The sequence below is a fragment of the Macaca fascicularis genome, chromosome 3 (genome assembly GCF_037993035.2).
Source record: "Macaca fascicularis isolate 582-1 chromosome 3, T2T-MFA8v1.1".
Taxonomy (NCBI): Eukaryota; Metazoa; Chordata; class Mammalia; order Primates; family Cercopithecidae; genus Macaca; species Macaca fascicularis.
Genome location: NC_088377.1, coordinates 159,164,846 through 159,183,514, shown reverse-complemented (window position 1 = coordinate 159,183,514; position 18,669 = coordinate 159,164,846). Strand labels below are relative to the sequence as shown.

The following is an 18,669-nucleotide window of genomic DNA, read 5'->3' as shown; positions in this document are numbered from 1 at the left end:
ACTTGCTTAGAGTCAAGGTAGAAAGAAGTAAGATTAGAGAGACAGGCATTGATAAGGGATAGAGAAATAGACATTGATAAGGGAGTCATTGATGACTAGGCACAAAGAATAATTTGGATTTTAAAAAATGAAGTGTTTGAACAATAGACTAAGGACAAAAAAAAACTACACTCTAGGTTCAAGAAGGAAGAGTAGGAAATGGTATGTTGTCTCCAAATACAGAATAAAAATCCTTCTATACCCTTCGTATCACATGACTGTGATTTGGTAAGGAGGCTGTGACTGCATATTATAATTGGGTCAAATATTCCTCAGTGCAAGGTATGGAATTGGGTTAATAAGACAGATACTTTTTAAAATTGCAAATGATCGTAAGCAGTAAAGCAGAAAAGAAAATTCATACAGAAGGATTTTTATTCTGTATGTAGCTTAGTAACTTATCTTTCTTCACTTTTTAATAATAAAACTATGATACAAATACAAGGTTCATCTGCTAAGACCTTGACTGCAGTTGCCCAAGTTAGCAAGGTGAGCATTATCACTTCCTGTCTGCCTCACTCCCCGTATCTAGGCAGTCCCTAAGCTCTGTGGAATCTGCTTCCTCTGTCTCCTCCTGCTCTCCATTTCCCCCATCACCTATTATTTCTTGTTCAAGGCATTGTGGAGGCCTCATCATTAACCCTTTGTATTTCCTCTGGTCTCACTCCCTCCATGGGCCCTCCATAAGGCATCTGGGGGCTCACTGGAGGATACAAAACCATTCAGACAGTTCCCTGCTGTTATACTCCCAAGGCTCCAGAATGAAAGCTAAAGCTCTCAGAATCTACATCAGGAACATTGTTGACTGGCCTCTCATCCTTGCCCTGCCACAGTTCACCCTCATATCCTAAAACCCACTCTCCCTCCACTGCCATCCTCTCAATAGGACCCATGCTGTGGGCTGGAGGCTGATGAAGACATAGAGGAGAATTAGAATCAACAAGGACACCAGAGACTTCAGAGCAGTGCGGGGGAGCTCCTGCGAGCCAGGGGGAAGGATCCATCGACAGGCGTGTCGTCAGTTCTTTCACTGTGCGGAAAGCATGCAGCAGGGAATGATGCTTCAGTCAAGGGGCGATGGATGAGGCCACAGAGTAGAGAAGTCAGAGATCTGGATGGAGGAAAGGAGGTTTTTAGGCTGTTCCACTCAAGCGTTTAGAATAATGAGCATATAGGGATTATCTACCAGCTACTCTCTTTTTTCACCGAGGAATTAAAGTGGTCAAATGATAAGTACCACGACTGAAGAGTACACTGATTCCTGAGGTATTCTACACGTACTCCTGATGGTTAACCTTATTCTACACGTACTCCTGATGGTTAACCTTATTTTCTCTAAAGAGAGAGCCTTAAACTACATGGATTGAACGGGGTGAGAATGCTGAAGTTCTGTCTTCCACTGAGCAAGCACACATTGCCTTGTGTGTTCCTCTCTACAACGCTGTAGAAGAAAGCCAGGGAACAGTCACAGAAAAGAGTTAAAGAAGGGTGTGAACAAAAAGGACAGAAATGAAGAGTAGCAAAAGTATTTTAAATAATTGGCTTTAAGAATCTAAAACTTAAATGGAGATTAAAACGGTGCCAATGAAGAAAATAATAGAGAACAAAAGACCGTTTCAAAGAAAATGACACAGCACTTATTCTAGCATAAATTGCTTTGTGTTTATTTTAAAATAACATTTCCTTCTCATATTCCCTTTCTTGAGAGAGGGTCACGTCATTTGACTCTGTTATTTGGTAAGGAGGCTGTGAATGCATATTCGAATTAGGTCAAATTTCTCCTCAGTATAAAGTACGGACTTGGGTTAGCAAGATGATACTTTTTGAAATTACAGTGACTGTAAACAGTAAAACAGAAAAAAAATTAAAGACTAGAAGGGTATTTTAAAGTAATACTTGGAATTTTTCAAGGGAACTTTCCTTTGTAAAAGTCATGAGGATAGGATTGCTGTAATAACAGTAGGAGACTATGACAATTGGAGTCTCCAGAAATGAGTTTACCTCCTTGGACCCTGCATCCCTGGAGATTCTTTAAAGACTTGTCCTGTGCTTCCCACTGGGATTCTCCGAACATCGTTCCTCCAGAGCCGGGGTTTAAGGGCATTTGGAAAAGAGGGGCTGTTTTCTATCCTCAAAGGGGGGATTATAGACTTGGAATCAGTCACCTAAGACACAAAGCCATTTGGGTTTAGAAATGCGATACGCTAATTATTTTTAAACTGATAAGTTTGGCTGCAGAATTCACTCTCCGGGACTTTTAATATAAGGATGTACAAAACTGGGATGTAGCCCTGAGCCTCACAAAGACAGTGTCCAGTTAAAATTACTGACCTGCAGGAGAGGAGCAGGGCTGAGAGAGACTATAAAGTTGGAAGAAAACCGTCAAAAAGAGCAGACTGGTTTCAGAAATAGCGTTTTGAAGTAGCACAAAGGAAAGGGAATTCAAATGGCTGACTTTTGGGCCATAGGTAGAAAGAACCCTGCAGCTGTAACATGGGGTGTGTGGCCTTCTCTCACCCCTCGGTAAGTCCTGATCAGAGACTGAGTAATCCTTGAAACTGTAATGAGTTCCTGCTTCTGTGGCTGGTTAATATTTTAGACCTGAAACTATGCAGAATAACCTGAACTAGACACATACTATTTCTCAACTAAAATGAAATTCACCTTTGCCCCACCTGGACTAAGGATGTTGAACTTAAGTGGTCAGATGGAAAAGTAGGTACTAATGAAAAACTGAGGCGATGAGGCAAGCGAATGAAGACAAAGCTTTTCCCCAAAGAAACTTGTGCTGTTTGACCCTTGATTGCTACTTCGTGGGAGACCAAGACAGAGATGAAGTGGAAAGATAACCCAGCGGTTATGTATAGCAACCCTTCCCCCTTTTCCTCTAGGGCACAAACTGTCCACTGAATGTGAGATGTATTAGGTCATTAGCAATACAGTCTTTGCTTGTGGACCCAGGAGAATGAGCATATTGCCTCTTTCCAGGAGACCCCAGCATGCCTGAAAAGTCATTTATTTTATCTCCAGCATGGATCCTTCCTCGATGCCCTCACCCTCATGCCCCACCACCTGCTGGGCATCAGAGAATGCATCAAACACATCAAGCCTGAAGCATAACCCATCACCACCACCTCCTCCCCAAGTGCATGTGTGGTCATCTGCTCTCTGCCTCCGTTAACCACTCAGCCTCTTCTCTGGTGGAAACCTCAGAGTCGTCTCCAGTATTTCCTCTCTGCCCCTCTCTCAATAAGTCAACCACTGAGATGTACTGATTCGGTCTCAAAAGGCCTTTTCATTCTGTGCCTTGGTCCTGGGTGAGACTCCCATCATCTCTTTCCTTTACCGTAGCAGTAAGAGTCTAGGTGGTGTGTTCTCCTATTTCCTCCTCAGCCAATTCTCTGCACCAGTGAGGATCTCAGAGCAGGAGTCAAATCCTGTTTATCCTCCTGTTTAAAGACTTCCACTGATTCCCAGAACCGGTAGCTCCCTCCCAAGAAGACATTCTGGGTCTTCTACTTTTCATGTTTGGCTTGGTCCTGAGGCTTCCTATCAGCAAAGCCCACCCCTGGTTGCACGGTTCTAGTCACTAGGGAGCTTTTACGAAATGCCAATGTCCCAGGTCCAGCACAGCGCAATTAAATCAGAATCACTGAGAATCACTGGGGATGGGTCCAGCGATTTATGCAGCTCAGGATGAAAATGCAGACTGTCTTCCGGAGCTGTGACTGCTGGGCCCCCTGCCACTCCTGTGGCTCCATCCCAAGTTCCCAGCCCTGGCCCAACTTGCCATATGGATCAGCTTTGAGCTCACCATGATGTTGCTTTTGTAACTATTCTGACCTTGATCTGATACCCTATTCCCTTCTAGAATTGAGTCCTGCCCAGCCTCCATTCTTCAGCCAGTGCCATTTCTTAAACTTAGTTTAAAATGCTGGCCAGGTGTGGTGACTCACACCTGTAATCCCAGCACTTTGGGAGGGCAAGGCGGGTGGATCACAAGGTCAGGACTTTGAGACCAGCCTGACCAACATGGTGACTCCCCATCCCTATTAAAAATACAAAAAAAAAATAAATTAGCCAGGCATGGTGCGTGTACCTGTAATCTCAGCTACTTGGGAGGCTGAGGCGGGAGAATCACTTGAACCCAGGAGGTGGAGGTTGCAGTGAGCTGAGATCACGCCACTGCACTCCAGCCTGGGTGACAGAGCGAGACTCTGTCTCAAAAAAATAAGTAAAATGCTACACACCTCCAGTTAGAATGAGTCACTTCCGGCATGCCATAGCACTCAGCATGCAGTACCTGTAGCAAAGAGGCATTGGATAAACATTTGTTGAAATGCAAGGAAATAGTCCTTCCTTCAGATACATTCTGGCTGGCTGCAGCAGCTTCAGAGCCACTTAAACTGGCAACGCACTTAACACAAATCAGGGAAAAACTGGAGACCTTCAGTCCTCAGTTACAGAAAACCAGATACATAAACCATCAATCCTGTGTGTTTTTTTAATCACTGAATTAAAAATGTTTGTTAGTTTTCCATTGTCGTTTTAACCAACTACGGATTTCTCATATTTCCACAATACATCTATTTCTGAAATAATATTTGAACCCAAAGAAACATAGAATTTTAGCATTCTTTACCAAACAGCTGTGTTGAAAGTGATCTGACACACACTAGATGCTAGTGTTAACAGCCCTCCACAAGTACAACTAGATTGAGAGGTAGCTGTGATTGTTTCTAGCCTTCTAGTTTTTAAATTTTCATAGCATCCAGAAAAGCCATTTCTGTCTGAGAAGAGATTCATCTACAATGTTCAAGGAGCTCTTTTGAAAATGAAAATGCAGGGGCCGGGCGCGGTGGCTCAAGCCTGTAATCCCAGCACTTTGGGAGGCTGAGACGGGTGGATCACGAGGTCAGGAGATCGAGACCATCCTGGCTAACACGGTGAAACCCCGTCTCTACTAAAAAATACAAAAAACTAGCCGGGCGCGGTGGCGGGCGCCTGTAGTCCCAGCTACTCGGGAGGCTGAGGCAGGAGAATGGCGTAAACCCGAGAGGCGGAGCTTGCAGTGAGCTGAGATCCGGCCACTGCACTCCAGCCTGGGTGACAGAGCGAGACTCCGTCTCAAAAAAAAAAAAAAAAAAAAAAAAGAAAATGAAAATGCATTGTGTCTATAGTAACAAGAAGGAATTGAGAATGTACTATCATGAATATTTGTAAAAAGTCAACTGTTTGGTAATGTTACTCTCAAGTATCTTAAACTGGTCTCTTTTCAAGGTTGATTTGACTAAAACTATGGCATCTTAGAATCTTCAAGAAACTAAAGTGATTTTATTTTGTAATTGATTAGTATATGGGAAGTTCCATATATAACACATTTTAACTAAAATATTAATAGTTTTTGCTTGGTAGGTGCCAGGTCCTGTTTTAAGTATGTTTTGTGCCCTTATTCATTTCCTATATATAATATTAATTTTTCATTTACTTTTCCAACTTTCATTTTGGGTTGACACGAAGTCAGCCATTCCTATTCTGAGTGAAAGGAATGGGAAAATATGAGTCGGAAGTCCTGGATTTTACTCCTCCCTTAGCGTTGTTTCTGAGACCACAGTCAAATTACTTCAACCTCTCTGAGATCTGGAAAATGGAGAGAGGGATTTACTTATCTCTCTGAGGTCCTACTTTTTTTTTTTTTTTTTTTTTTTTTTTTTTGAGACAGAGTCTTGCTCTGTGGCAGTTCAGTGGTGCAATCACAACTCACTATAGCCTCAACTTCCTGGGCTCAAGTGATCCTCTCACCTCAGCCTCCCAAGTAGCTGGGAATACAGGCGCCCACCACCATATCTGTGTAATTTTTTGTATTTTTTTGTAGAGGCAAGGTTTCACCATGTTGCCCAGGCTGGCCTCGAACTCCTGGGCTCAAGTGATCTGCCCACCTCGGCCTCCCAAAGTGCTGGGATTACCAGCATGAGCCACCACCTGTCTGCATAATTTTATGAACATTTTACATATGCATAATTTAAAGGGCTTTTAGCCTTTTGTATTATGAAATAGATATACTAAAATACATACTACTTATGTTTACAGATTAATTAATAATTTAAAATAAAATAACCATGTAACCACTGACTAGGCCAAGAAGTAAAATATTCTCAGCTCTCAGAATGTGACTGTGTGGTCCATCCCTCTTATCGCAAACCCTTCCCTTTGGGAGTAACCACTACTCTTTCATGACAATCATTTCTTAGCTTTTCTTTATAGTTTTACTCCCTGCGTATGAATCCCTAAATTATAGATGTAGTGTTGCCTGTTTTGAACTTTACATGATGAAAACACATTGTATATAATCTATTGTGATTTGCTTCTTAATATATTGTTTGCGAGTCTTCCATGTTGTGCAAGTTGTCATTTGTTCGCTTTCTATTTGTTGTATGAACATACTCTTATTTATTCATTTATTCTATTGTTGATGGATGGGGGTTGATTCCGTTTGAGACTTGTTATAGAGCAAGGAATGCTGGATCATTGTGTGTTCAAACATATCAAATAATACCAAACAGTTTTCCAGAGTTGTTCACTCCCCAAGCAATTTAAGAACATTTCCATTATACCACATCTTTGCTAATGCTTTATAACTTCAGACTTTTTAAGTTTTGCCAATTTGTATAATTTTTTGTCAAAAGCTTGAATCACTGAATTTCCTTTTTTATTATAGCTTGTCTGATTCCAGTGAAACAATCTCCCAGTAAGAAGAAAATCATCATCATTTTAGAGAATTTGGAAAAATCTTCACTGTCTGAGTTATTGAGGGACTTTTTGGCACCTCTTGAAAATCGCAGCACTGAAAGCCCCTGCACTTTCCAAAAAGGTAACGCTAATAGAGGGACCATGCTGAGAAGCAAGCTTCCGTACTATTCTAATCTTTCTGTTTCCCAGAGTACCAGTTATACTTCATGTTCTTTAAGTTATTTTCATTTGAATTGGTCCCATAACATAACTCACTGAGGATGGGCCATTGCTTTTGGTTTGTTTCAGGAAATGGAATGTCCGAATGTTACTACTTTCATGAGAACTGCTTTCTGATGGGAACCATCGCCAAGGCCTGTCTCCAGGGCTCCGACTTGCTGGTGCAGCAGCATTTCCGCTGGGTGCAGCTGCGGTGGGATGGCGAGCCCATGCAAGGACTGCTGCAGAGGTTCTTACGAAGGAAAGTTGTGAATAAGGTAACAAACAACAACTGCAGCCCATTGCCAGGAGAGCAGGGGTTTTAGTCGTCAGGAGATCTCGGCTTGAGTTCCACCACTTACTAACTATGCAGCCTTGGGCAAGTACAGGTTTTTGACATTGAAGGGCCAAATAACATAATGAATGTGAAACCCATAACAATTTCTGCACTGCATTAAGTACGAGAAAAAGCAAATCAGTTTTACCATTGTTATCAGTGGTTCTCAAGGAATCTCACCAAGTTCTAAATGCCGTAAAAGGCTTGGTTAGAAAATTAATCACTCTTCTTAAGGAAAACTTCCTGTTTTCTTGAGGCCTTCAAAACATACGCCCCTGTGGGCACATTTTACAATAGGCCTGTTATACTACGCTATGGTAAATACAAAAAGCCACATGAATAAGTAGAATTCTATATCTTTTGACACATTTTCAAGAGTAATAATAACTTTTAGTGACTTTCACAGAATCACAAAATAAGTATTCTATATTCTCCCAAATGATAAAAATAATTGAGAGTTGACCAAATCGAACACATCATTATTTAATATTTTTAAAGTGGGCCAGTAGCTGAGTGTCAAGGTAGATTAGAAATCATAGAGCTTGATTTAGTAAGATTTTCTCATTTAATCCTGCACGATGGGCCACATTTGAAGAACAGTATTGTCATTGCATTATTGCAATATTTTAAGCTGCTAAAAACAGAACACTCCAACTGCTAGCTGCTTCACAGAAAGGATTTTCACCCTCGCATAACCAGATGTCTTGTGGTAGGTGTCCAACATCTCAGGTCCCAGGTCCAGGGGAGTCTGTTGACCCTCCCCTCAAGACTGCAGTGTGCCTAAAAGGCTGCAGACACTGTGCCCTTGTGAAAACATGTTCGGGGCAGGAAGCGGGCTGCAGTGAAGGATAGAGAGCTTTGGCTTCCTCAGTCTCCTCATCAGGGAGGAAAGCACTTTTCCAGAAACATAAGACTTCTCTTTAATGTTTCATTTACCAAAACTGGTTTCATCCCAGACCATGGCCAAACCTGCTTTCCAAGATTGAAGCTCTCCACCAAATGCTTGAACAAATTTCTGCGTCTATTATGTTAGAGTGTGTGCAGGCATGTGTGCTGGGGCGGGGGAGATAGTGGTGGGGAGAAGTGTGGGGTGAGAATGGCTTTTGGGAATTCATTAAACAGCGTCTGCCACTGGTAATTAGAATTAATATCTGAAATTCCTAACTTAATGAGAGAAATCTACCCCATGTTATATTTAAATCAGTTACTTGGTCATAAATATATGCTTTTGGGCAAAGCCCAGCCACTGTATGATCTCAACAAGAAGGAAGAATGGTGAGGTAAAAACTGTAGCTTTTCAAATTGCCGATACTTCCATTAACTTTATCACTGTCAATATTTAAAACTCATTACCAAAGATAATTCACATAAATAATCAGAAACGATACCAGTTCTATTATGTAGGATTGGCACTATTTCAGGTAAAGTATACCTCCCTCCCCCTGGCTCTCTGATAAAAATTGTTTTAACTTATTTTGAAAGGAAAGTTCCAAGTTTCAGGTTCACTCTCTTTTCCATTGCATTTGAGAGTGGGGTGTGCTGCAAAGAATAGAAAGTGGAAAAAAGGAAATGCCTTTCCTTTACCAACAAGCACTTCAAATAGCTGAATAGAACGGTCCCTGGGGTGTGTGTACAAGGGAATGAATGACTCCTGCAAAACATCAGGAATCTTGTAATGTCACAGAACCTCATCTTTGTGGACACTTACAGCACGCTGGTAATTGATCACAGTTTCTTCTTCTAGTTCCTTGGAGAGAGACAAGAAAATCGACCTCTCGGGACAGTACTAGGCTTTCTACTAGTATTTAATAAAAAACAATTATTCCCTTTTTAGTAGGAAATATTAACTATCATTAATTATATAATACATGATCTCAGAATTGTTGCTTAAAAAATATCAAAGAGTTATATAATGATCATTCCTCTTTTGAAGAGAAGGAAAATTGTAACAAATCCCAAAGCCTCAGATAATACAGTGATATCAATTTAATAGAGCTGCTGGTATCACAGAATCAATTTTTTTGTTTTTCCTTGGCCACATTATTTCCTTCGTGTAGAACATACCAATGTTCACAGCTGTCCTCTGTCTTAATGTCATAATTACTTGGTAAAGCAAAGATTTATGTGAATCTTCTTTCTTATAAAATACAAACTTAGTTTCTGTGCCTGGTTTCTAATCAAGAGATATTTCTCCTAAAAGTAAATAAATATTTATTTTTGTGTGAACCCTCCATACCACCAAAAAGGGATTTGATTTTTATAAAATATAATTCTAAAAAGAATTACTCCTTTTAGGTCATGTGTGTTATATGGTGTTATTTAAAATGTGCAAATTTGAAATTTTGGAAAAATGTATTTATGCTGAAAGAGCTCTGTACATTTTGGTGACGTTAGCATTTTATCTGAGACCTTACTTTTAGTAAAATAAAATTGTTTTTCATTACCATTAGTACCAGCTGAACATCCTACAAATCCAGATACAGCATCTCGTCACTTACCCAGAATATGAAATATGTCATTCGTATTAAGTTAACACATAACTATTTGTAATACCTGGTGAAGTACTATATATACATGTAAATAATGTTTCCTCCAGAATTCATGTTTTAAAATTCATCCAGCTTTCTCCTTTGTCTGCGTACCCCTCTATTTTGTGTTCAGTTCATGTAATCAGCTACAGATCTATATAATACAGTCCATCTGACACTGCACACATAACAAACTCAACATGTCCTGTCCCCAAACCTAACTCCGGGCTTCCCCTGCCGACTTCCTTTTTTGTTATCAGTCATCCAGACCTAGAACTTCTCAGCCTGTTCTTCCCGTGGGTCAGTCATAGCGTTTTCTAAATCCTCACTTTGTGGCACACCAAGGAAGATCCAGTACTAAGATTGAAAGGACATATAGCCATGCAAACTGATCATCAAAACACAGTGTGATAAGTGCATCAGAACAGTGTTAGCTGGTTATCCTGTAAACATTTGCCCCTGGCCTGGGGACTGTGGGACAAGATGAGGCTCCTCTCACCCTCAGAGAGCTAGTGTTCTCATGGAAAGACAGACCTTCACAACGAAATGATCTTTGTAGGGATTGGGACCTTGGAGGACAGCTTTTATTCAGGAGGCATTAATCAAGTGCTATTTTAAAAATGTATTCAGTGTGTTAAAGTTGTACATCCAAATACCCAGCTTTCCCTCAGGCATTTAAGTTAATTGTATAAGCTTTATCTTTCTATGTATAAATGTAGCAAGATTTAACAATCACCTTTGAAGGGACTCTTACAGCTTAATTACATTTCTTTAAATAGTTTGGTCTTTAAAACTTTAATATATTTTATTTCTCTTTATAAAAATTTCTGCTGTCTGAAAAATCTTCCCAAGTACTTAACTCTTATAAAACCAGAAAATTAAATTTATAAATGTTCTCTTAATTCTTGTACCATTTACATAAACTTAATAAAATTCTCTTACCCCTTCTTAAGGTCACAACCCTAAATCAGTAACTCAGTTACCATTTTAAACTGGACATGAAGCTATTCTAATATATGAAATTCCTGTAACATTTCAAGTAGTTAAAAACACCCAATATATGATTCTCTCATCCTAACCCATAACATGTTTGATTGTATTTAATTCTGAATATTAATGAAGATAAAAATATACCTCCTGCCCCCATACCCCCCAATTTTTTCCATCTCAAGAAACGTGGGTTCTATTTCCATGAAAATTCAGGGTTATGTTCTTGGCTGGCCAAGTCTGTGTATTGGCCAGGCTTGTCGAGGACTTGTGATCTGCCCTTAGGCTTTCCTCAGTAACAGGAAAATAATCAGTAGAGTCCCGCTAACAGTCACTGTGTGCAAGTATCTAAGTCCATGCCTTCCGAGTGGGGTAGATTCAGTTTACACATTACCTAGTTCTCAGCTTGTATTTGAATCTGTAACCTTTACCCATGCTATTTCACCACTGGACTGGATTCAACTATTTAAGCCTTGTCTTTTCGTGAGTGGCAGGGCCACAAATCTGATAAATGACATCAGATTAAACTCTGTGTTCCCTGTTCTGATTCTGTCCGACTTCATGGGTACAACACTGAAATCATGCTAATTAAACAGGTGGCTAATACGTGCCGTGAAAGAAACAGGTAAAGTACCACTATAGAAACTCGGGCGGAAGTGGGAAGAGTACTTATTTTAGGAATTTGGGGTGGAGGCCTCTCTATCTGTGGTCACATTGAAGGATCTGCAGGTCACGCTAATTTGTTATCTGAAGGAAGAAGAGTTTGCTGAGAATAGGGAGGCAGGGGGTCTGGGCAGAAGGAGCAGCACTTGCAACACATCTCAGGCCTAGGGAGGAGGAGGTTGGCATGTGAGAAAACTCAAGGACAACTATGTGGCTGTGAAGTCATTTGTTCGGGGGACTTGCTAGATGGGGGATCAGATCCAGCACCTTGAATTAGTAACAGGTACATAGACTGTTTACTTGTAGAAGTCTGTCATTTATTCATCCCTTTTGTTATCTGCAAACATCAGCATCCATTTTGACTGCTCCTGCACAGTTCCTTCCCTCTTCCATATTTGGGACACTCTTCCCACCTCCCCTCACCAATCCCGTGTCCCGGACATCCTGTGGGAGACCCAGCTGAAGTCCCACCTCATCGATTTGTCTTTCCTGACCGTGCTGTATTTAGTCAGTTCTTCTTTCGAATTACCATAGCAGCTTGTGTCTGTCTTTACTTCAAGACTGCCAGTCTGGAAGAGATCTGAGAGAGAAAGGGCCTGGCTCAAGTTCCTCCTTTTTCCAGCTGGTAAAATTCAAAAGAAAAAAAAAGGCAGGTGGCATCTTGCACTCCATGAAACCACACCAGAGCTGATCACTTGCTCTTCATTAGCTTTTCACACCTTTTATTTTGTGTCCTCTGTATTTCATGAGTATACTAACTAACATGGATTTTTCCTTCTTAGCAGCAATAACAAATAGGCATAGAATACGTAGTAGGCATACACACCTCTACACAAAAGTATCCATTAACACTGAAGGGATATATCTCTAGGGAAGGAAATGAAAACATGGAGTTACTAGAAAGTCTATTTGTTGGATAGATCTTTTAAGGAAACACCAGTTTTTAATGTACTGTCCAGTAACCACTTTTCCCATAATACAACCAACTTGCAAAAGGAGAAATTTCATATAAACAACATCTGCACTTTGGAGAGAAGGGGTGCCCACCTGTGGGTTCAGGTCCTTAGGAAAGACAGATTACATTCTGCCTTTGGCGACTGTGAAATGTGATTCTGTTACGATATCTAACGGTCTGAGCTTTAGAAGCAGTTTATTAGTCATTAAGAGAAGAATTCAGCCTTCCCAGAAAAAGGAACGTTTCCCTGGGGACCGAGTTCCAATGCGAGCTCTGCCTTCCTGCCTTCCTCTACATGCGGTCTTGATGAGGCAGCTGGGGGGGCCCCTCTCCCTCTGTCAGCTGCCCACAAAGCTAAGCCTGTTCTTTCAGCCCTGGCTGACCATAGAAAGTGAAGCTTGAACAGAGAGCTTCAGAAATGTTAAGCCTGAGGAAGAAGAGGAAGTTCTTAGCTTAATAGTGATTACTGAATTTATTTTAAACGTGATAAATGACTCCTTTATTATTTCAGCGAGATGCCGTATCCTATTTTTCTATTAAAGATAAACCCTATGTAGTTAACGTACACTTGCAGATTGCTGAGAGTAGATCTTAAATGCTCTCACCATAAAAAATAAGTATGTGAAGAAATGGACATGTTAATCAGCTTAATTGAATAATTTCACAATGTATACATACATCAAGACATCATAATATACACTATATATATATATATATAATTTTGTCAATTATACCTTAATAAAAAATATAAATAGACTCTAGCTCTGGCTTTGTCACTATTACCTGTAGGACCTTGGGCAAGTTATTTTTTCTTCCTGCCTTAGGCTCCTGATATGTAAAATGGGGTAAAAATGCCTAACTCAAGCTCATGGTGAGAATTAAAGGAGAAAAATGCTTATCACACTAACATGTTTGCACAACTATAGTGTGTTATTATCCCTCATTCAGCCATCCCAAGTAAAGTTACATAAAATTCAACTCGTTTTCAGTTTTGATTTAAAGCTTCATATTTTTAATTTTGGGCTTTTAAAAACAAAATGTTCTAAACCAAGCCCCTGGGTTCTACCTCCCTGTCTCTCTAGTTCAAAGGTCAGGCGCCCTCACCCTGCGATCCTGTGTGCAAGATTGTCGACTGGGCTCTGTCCGTCTGGCGTCAGCTTAACTCCTGCCTGTCCCGCTTGGGCACACCTGAAGCACTTCTTGGACCAGAATATTTCCTGTCTTGTCCTGTAGTTCCTGGACATGCCCAAGTGACAGTGAAGTAAGTGCCATTTGTTGTTAGTTTTCTGCTTATAATGGAGACATGGCCAATTCAGATGTTTGAGGGTGAGGATGCTGACCAGGCTGCCTTGCGCCACCTCCTGTCACTGATACAGAGTGCCAGTGCTCTCTGCTCTTCCAGAGGATGGCCACAGCTTGTCTACTGGGTGCTTCCCCTAGGGCAGCTGCATTTTTGCCGAGAGCTAGGTTTTTCCTCTATTAGAAAACTCTCATCCAAATTATGCTTGGCTTGCTATGCAGAGTCTCCTAAGTGAGGTCCCACATAAGAAGTTTCATCAAGTATTGTATGCACACCCTCCAAAAAACCTGCATTCTGTTAATGAATTGAAAAGCTTCTCCCTTTATTGAGACCTATGTTCAGTACTTACTGCGTTTTCCTTTGAAGCAGCTTATGAGAACAGACATATATACAATAAGGTTAATGAAACAGAAAATCAGGAGAAAATTGAAAGGAGAAAAAATCTGTTACCATCCAGTTTAGTCATGGTTCTGTGACCAGCAAGCAGATTTGATTCTGTAGTTTCTGGTGTCATAGGCAGAAGCCTGTGTTGGAAAGCAGGAGATTGAAATAATATCTTCTCAGCTGGGTGTAGTGGTTCATGCCTGTAATCCCATTGCTTTGGGAAGTTGAGAGGGGAGGATCACTTGAAAAATAATTAGCCAGGCATAGTGGCATGCACCTGCAGTCCTAGCTACTTGAGTTGGGAGGCTGAGGTAGGAGGATCAATTGAGCCCAGGAGGTCAAGACTGCAGTGAGCTTTGATTAAGCCCCCGAACTCCAGCCTGGGTGACAGAGCAAGACCCTGCCTCTAAAAAGTACATGTATATTTTCTCTGTTGTAAGACAAACCGCCATTTTTATAACAGCTAATTGGTGGGAAAGAAGTACTATATTAAATGTATATTTAGATTTTTGCTACAAAATAAATACACTTATTGATATAATTACCACTTTCTTCATTATTATGTCAATGAAATTAGTCTTTTTTACATCCAGAGTCTCAAGATTCTTAGGAACCAATTTTGACCTCTCCTATATGGAGTATAGTCTTTGTCAAGAACTGTGGAGGTTCCAAGATTTTTACCCTAGTTGCAAGCTACCATATTAGCCTGCCATGGTTGAGGATGCTGAGTGAGGGCGCAGGACTTCATCATCCACAACACAGCAGGCAGCCTGAGCTTCACTTTTACATAGGTTCCCGTTACCCCTGAAGTCCCATGGGGTGATACATAGAAGCCCATGTGGATGCTGGATTTGCCTCACAGCTGTGGAACTCCCCACTTCCCATCCCTCCAAGGCTTCTAAAGAGGGATGCTGCAACTCTGTCGACCCTTAGCCCTGGAGGATGTTATTTTTATTATCCTGGTCAGGAAACAATTCTGCCCTCTGCTCCTGAAGGAGACCTTTATCTCTGTCTTCCAGGACTGAAAAGATAGTTCCGAACAAAAACTAACACCAGATGTGCAGAAATGCCGCAGGTAATTGTCTACCAATGGCTAAGGAGTTGATTTTTTTTTTTTTCAAACCACAGCTTATCATATTTATGCTATAGCACTTTTAGGAATAACTGCATAATTTTGATTCATGCTGTAAAATACCAGAATTTTGTCTGTGTTCCCTATCGCACTTTTATTTTTCCCCGATTGCATAGCACTAGACATTAAGAGAGAAACTTGATGGATCGTAGTTTTTGACAATTCTTGAAAGATTCATGCAATGTCTAATAGCTTTGGAAACATTCCTGACCCGGGAGATGTGGTTTTGTTTCTATAGCCTTTAATCATATAAGTGTTTTTTAAATACTGTAACGAAGCATAATCTAGTTTTAATTTTGAGTGCTGCAAATTTGGGCTGAAGTCCCACTGTTTATGGCTATTAATGCAGACAGTCCACCTGAGGCGATAGCTGGTTGACCCCCATTCTCCCGATAGAACTGAGCCTACCCACACGCAACAGTGAGCCCTTGCCTTGGGACAGGCAGATTTAATTTACCAGTGATTATACAATAAATGTCAGGCTAGGCGCAGTGGTTCACACCTGCAATCCCAGCACTTTGGAAGGCCAAGGCAGGAAGATCACTTGAGGTCAGGAGTTTGAGACCAGTCTAGCCAACATGGTGAAACCCCATATCTACTAAAAGTACAAAACTTAGCCAGGCATGGTGGCACTTGCGGGTAATCCCAGCTACTTGGAAGGCAGAGGCATGGGAATTGCTTGAACCCAAGAGGCAGAGGTTGCAGTGAGCTGAGATTGTGCCTCAGCACTCCAGTCTGGGTGACAGAGCGAGACTGTCTCAAAAAAAAAAAAAGATCCCAATTTCAGAAATATTAAAATACAATATACGTGTACTTTATTAAGGAGATATAACAAAGAAGTTGAAGCTATTTAGACATGGACTTTTAGGAAATCTTTTCCAGATTTCTTCAGTCTTTATATTTACCTTCCTTTCCATGTATTTATTCATGCATTCATTCACTCAGCACTCAAGCATTGATTCTACATTGAGAGAGACATGTAAACAACCAGTTTCATTTGAAATACATTGTATTTTTGAGAAAGATTCAAACTACTTTTGTATTGGGTAATTTCACTTATTTGAAAACTACCTGGGAAAGGTAGCATATCTATAGAAACACTTAACGTTTTTTCCCCATAGTCTTCAAACTGTCCTTTCATAGAATTGTGTGTAATTATTGAGAAGCCTGCTCCTAAGGGATGAATCGGCCCCTCTCCTGCTAGGTGGATGTCTAAGCTGTGGAACGGCGTCATCGCGCCCAGAGTTCAAGAAGCAATATTGTCAAGAGCCTCTGTGAAAAGACAACCTGGCTTTGGACAGACAACTGCTAAAAGACACCCGAGCCAAGGACAGCAGGCTGTGGTCAAAGCTGCTCTCAGCATCTTGCTAAATAAAGCTGTACTGCATGGCTGTCCCCTCCCCAGAGCAGGTATGTGGGTTTCTGCAGAGAGGAGAGGAAATTCACACCCTTATAAAATACCTTTTAGAAGTTGTTTTTAGAGAGCTGTCTATCTTCTCTTTGTAATTAGAAAAGTATACATTTGATAGCAGTGTTCCAGAGCTGTGATTTTTATTACTGGTTAATGTTTGAATTCTAGACCTCCAAGTAAAGTTTGTGCTGGTTCACAAAACCCCAGCTTGGATATTAAACAAGTGCATGATTTTGAACAGTCCATATCTTTAAGAAATAGAAATGGATTTTGCTTTAATCAGTGAAACTGCATTATCCCTGTGTGATTTGTGTTGTTTCAGAACTAGACCAGCATACAGCTGATTTCAAAGGAGGAAGTTTCCCTTTATCCATAGTTTCCAGTTATAACAGTTGTAACAAAAAGAAAGGAGAGAGTGGTGCCTGGAGAAAGGTGAACACCAGTCCTCGCAGGAAGTCTGGCCGCTTCTCTTTACCCACCTGGAATAAGCCAGACCTAAGCACCGAAGGTAAGGGGCCGGGGTGGGCATGCTGCCTGCAAGGAGCTGGACATTCCCAGTCCAGTGTCTGAAAGCAAATCTGCTTTCATTTTTATCACTATGCATTTGGCAAAACAAAGTTTAAGTATTTCAATGCACATTCTCATGGAATAAACAAACTATATAGTAGGTACATTTCCAAAAATATATAGGAGATCCCTATATATGGTATTTTCAGGATTGAAAAATACCACTTTCAAACTAGAATTCCAAAATGAATCTTTAAGTTGTTAATGGTCATTTACTAATTTGTTTCTCTTGGTGTTCACAATTTGTATAATCATTGCATTATTGCATAATAAAATCATTGGCATATTTCTCTACTATTATGTCACTCCTAAGTTAATCTTACATTTAAAAAAATACGTGTAGAGACATATTGATACCCATTTAAGGCCTTTCCAGGTGAATCAGGTGTACACATTTATTTCTCATGGACGACATGTACCATGTGCCGGGTTCTAGTCTAGGCCCTGGAAATAGAGCGGTAAAAAAACATATTCCTGGCCCGGCATGGCGGCTCACATCTGTAATCCCAGAAATTTGAGAGGCCGAGGCGAGTGGATAGCTTGAGGTCAGGAGGGCAAAACCCTGTCTCTACTAAAAATATAAAAATTAGCTGGACCTGGTGGTGCATGCCTGTAGTCCCAGCTGCTCAGGAGGCTGAGGCATGAGAATTGCTTGAACCTGTGAGACAGAGCTTGCAGTGAGCCAAGATCACGCCACTGCTGGGTGACACTCCAGGCTGGGTGACAGAGTGAGACTCTGTGTCAAAAAAAAAAAAAATTCCTGCCTTCATTGAGGCATTGTAATAAATTGGACAGATTTCATATGATGGGACATCACGTGAAAAATAAGTGTGTAAGCTTTCATTCTAACAAAGAAGATGTAACACGTGTGTATCTTCTGGTGTTAGACCTATTCCTTTTGGCATTGATAATAGGATAATCAGCCATTATATAAATTATAAATGTCCTTCCCAAAAGAAATCCAAATTGGAATAAAAGTGAAAGGAAATTTCCACCTCATGTGCACCGTGGACTTCAGATTATGTCATTCATTTGCCTCCCCTCTCAAAGTATTTGTTTTGTAGAATTTTATGCCACCTTTTAGCAGTGGGGTTTCTAAATGAGGTGCTTAAAATCTTGTATTTTTAAAAACATAAAAAAGTTGCTTTTAGTTATGAGTATATTTTTCATTTTAAGCTTGTATTTTGTTAATTTTAATAACAATTTAATGTTTTTTAATCCTATCAATATATGCTAGGGCTCCCCAATTACCCTAAGTGCATGATAGCAAATTGTGACCCCCTTTTTTAAGTGAATGAAAATTTACTGAATAAAATGAATTTTCTTATACTTTTAAAAAGATAAGCATTTTATATTGATAATAGATACTGTTTTGATCTTCAGAGCTTGTCATTACTTCCCAAAGTTGTCAGAGTGTT

The 18,669-nt window shown here is 40.4% G+C and overlaps 1 protein-coding gene across 11 annotated transcripts in view; it reads left to right on the top strand.

Moving 5' to 3' along the window:
* CTTNBP2 (cortactin binding protein 2) overlaps window positions 1–18,669 on the top strand; it is a 162,836-nt gene that overhangs the window by 131,762 nt on the left and 12,405 nt on the right. For 9 of the 11 annotated variants that reach the window (XR_012432814.1, XM_065542501.1, XM_005550602.4 and 6 more), the window contains 5 exons: window positions 6,758–6,910; window positions 7,078–7,265; window positions 13,540–13,718; window positions 16,478–16,683; window positions 17,007–17,192. Coding sequence is in view for 8 of the 11 variants with exons in the window: in XM_065542501.1 (XP_065398573.1) it covers window positions 6,758–6,910; window positions 7,078–7,265; window positions 13,540–13,718; window positions 16,478–16,683; window positions 17,007–17,192 (912 nt within the window). In the remaining 3 variants the exon portion in view is untranslated. Of the gene's footprint in view, window positions 1–6,757; window positions 6,911–7,077; window positions 7,266–13,539; window positions 13,719–16,477; window positions 16,684–17,006; window positions 17,193–18,669 lie in introns of those variants that run through there. The other 2 variants (XR_012432816.1, XR_012432815.1) reach the window with 1 other exon arrangement.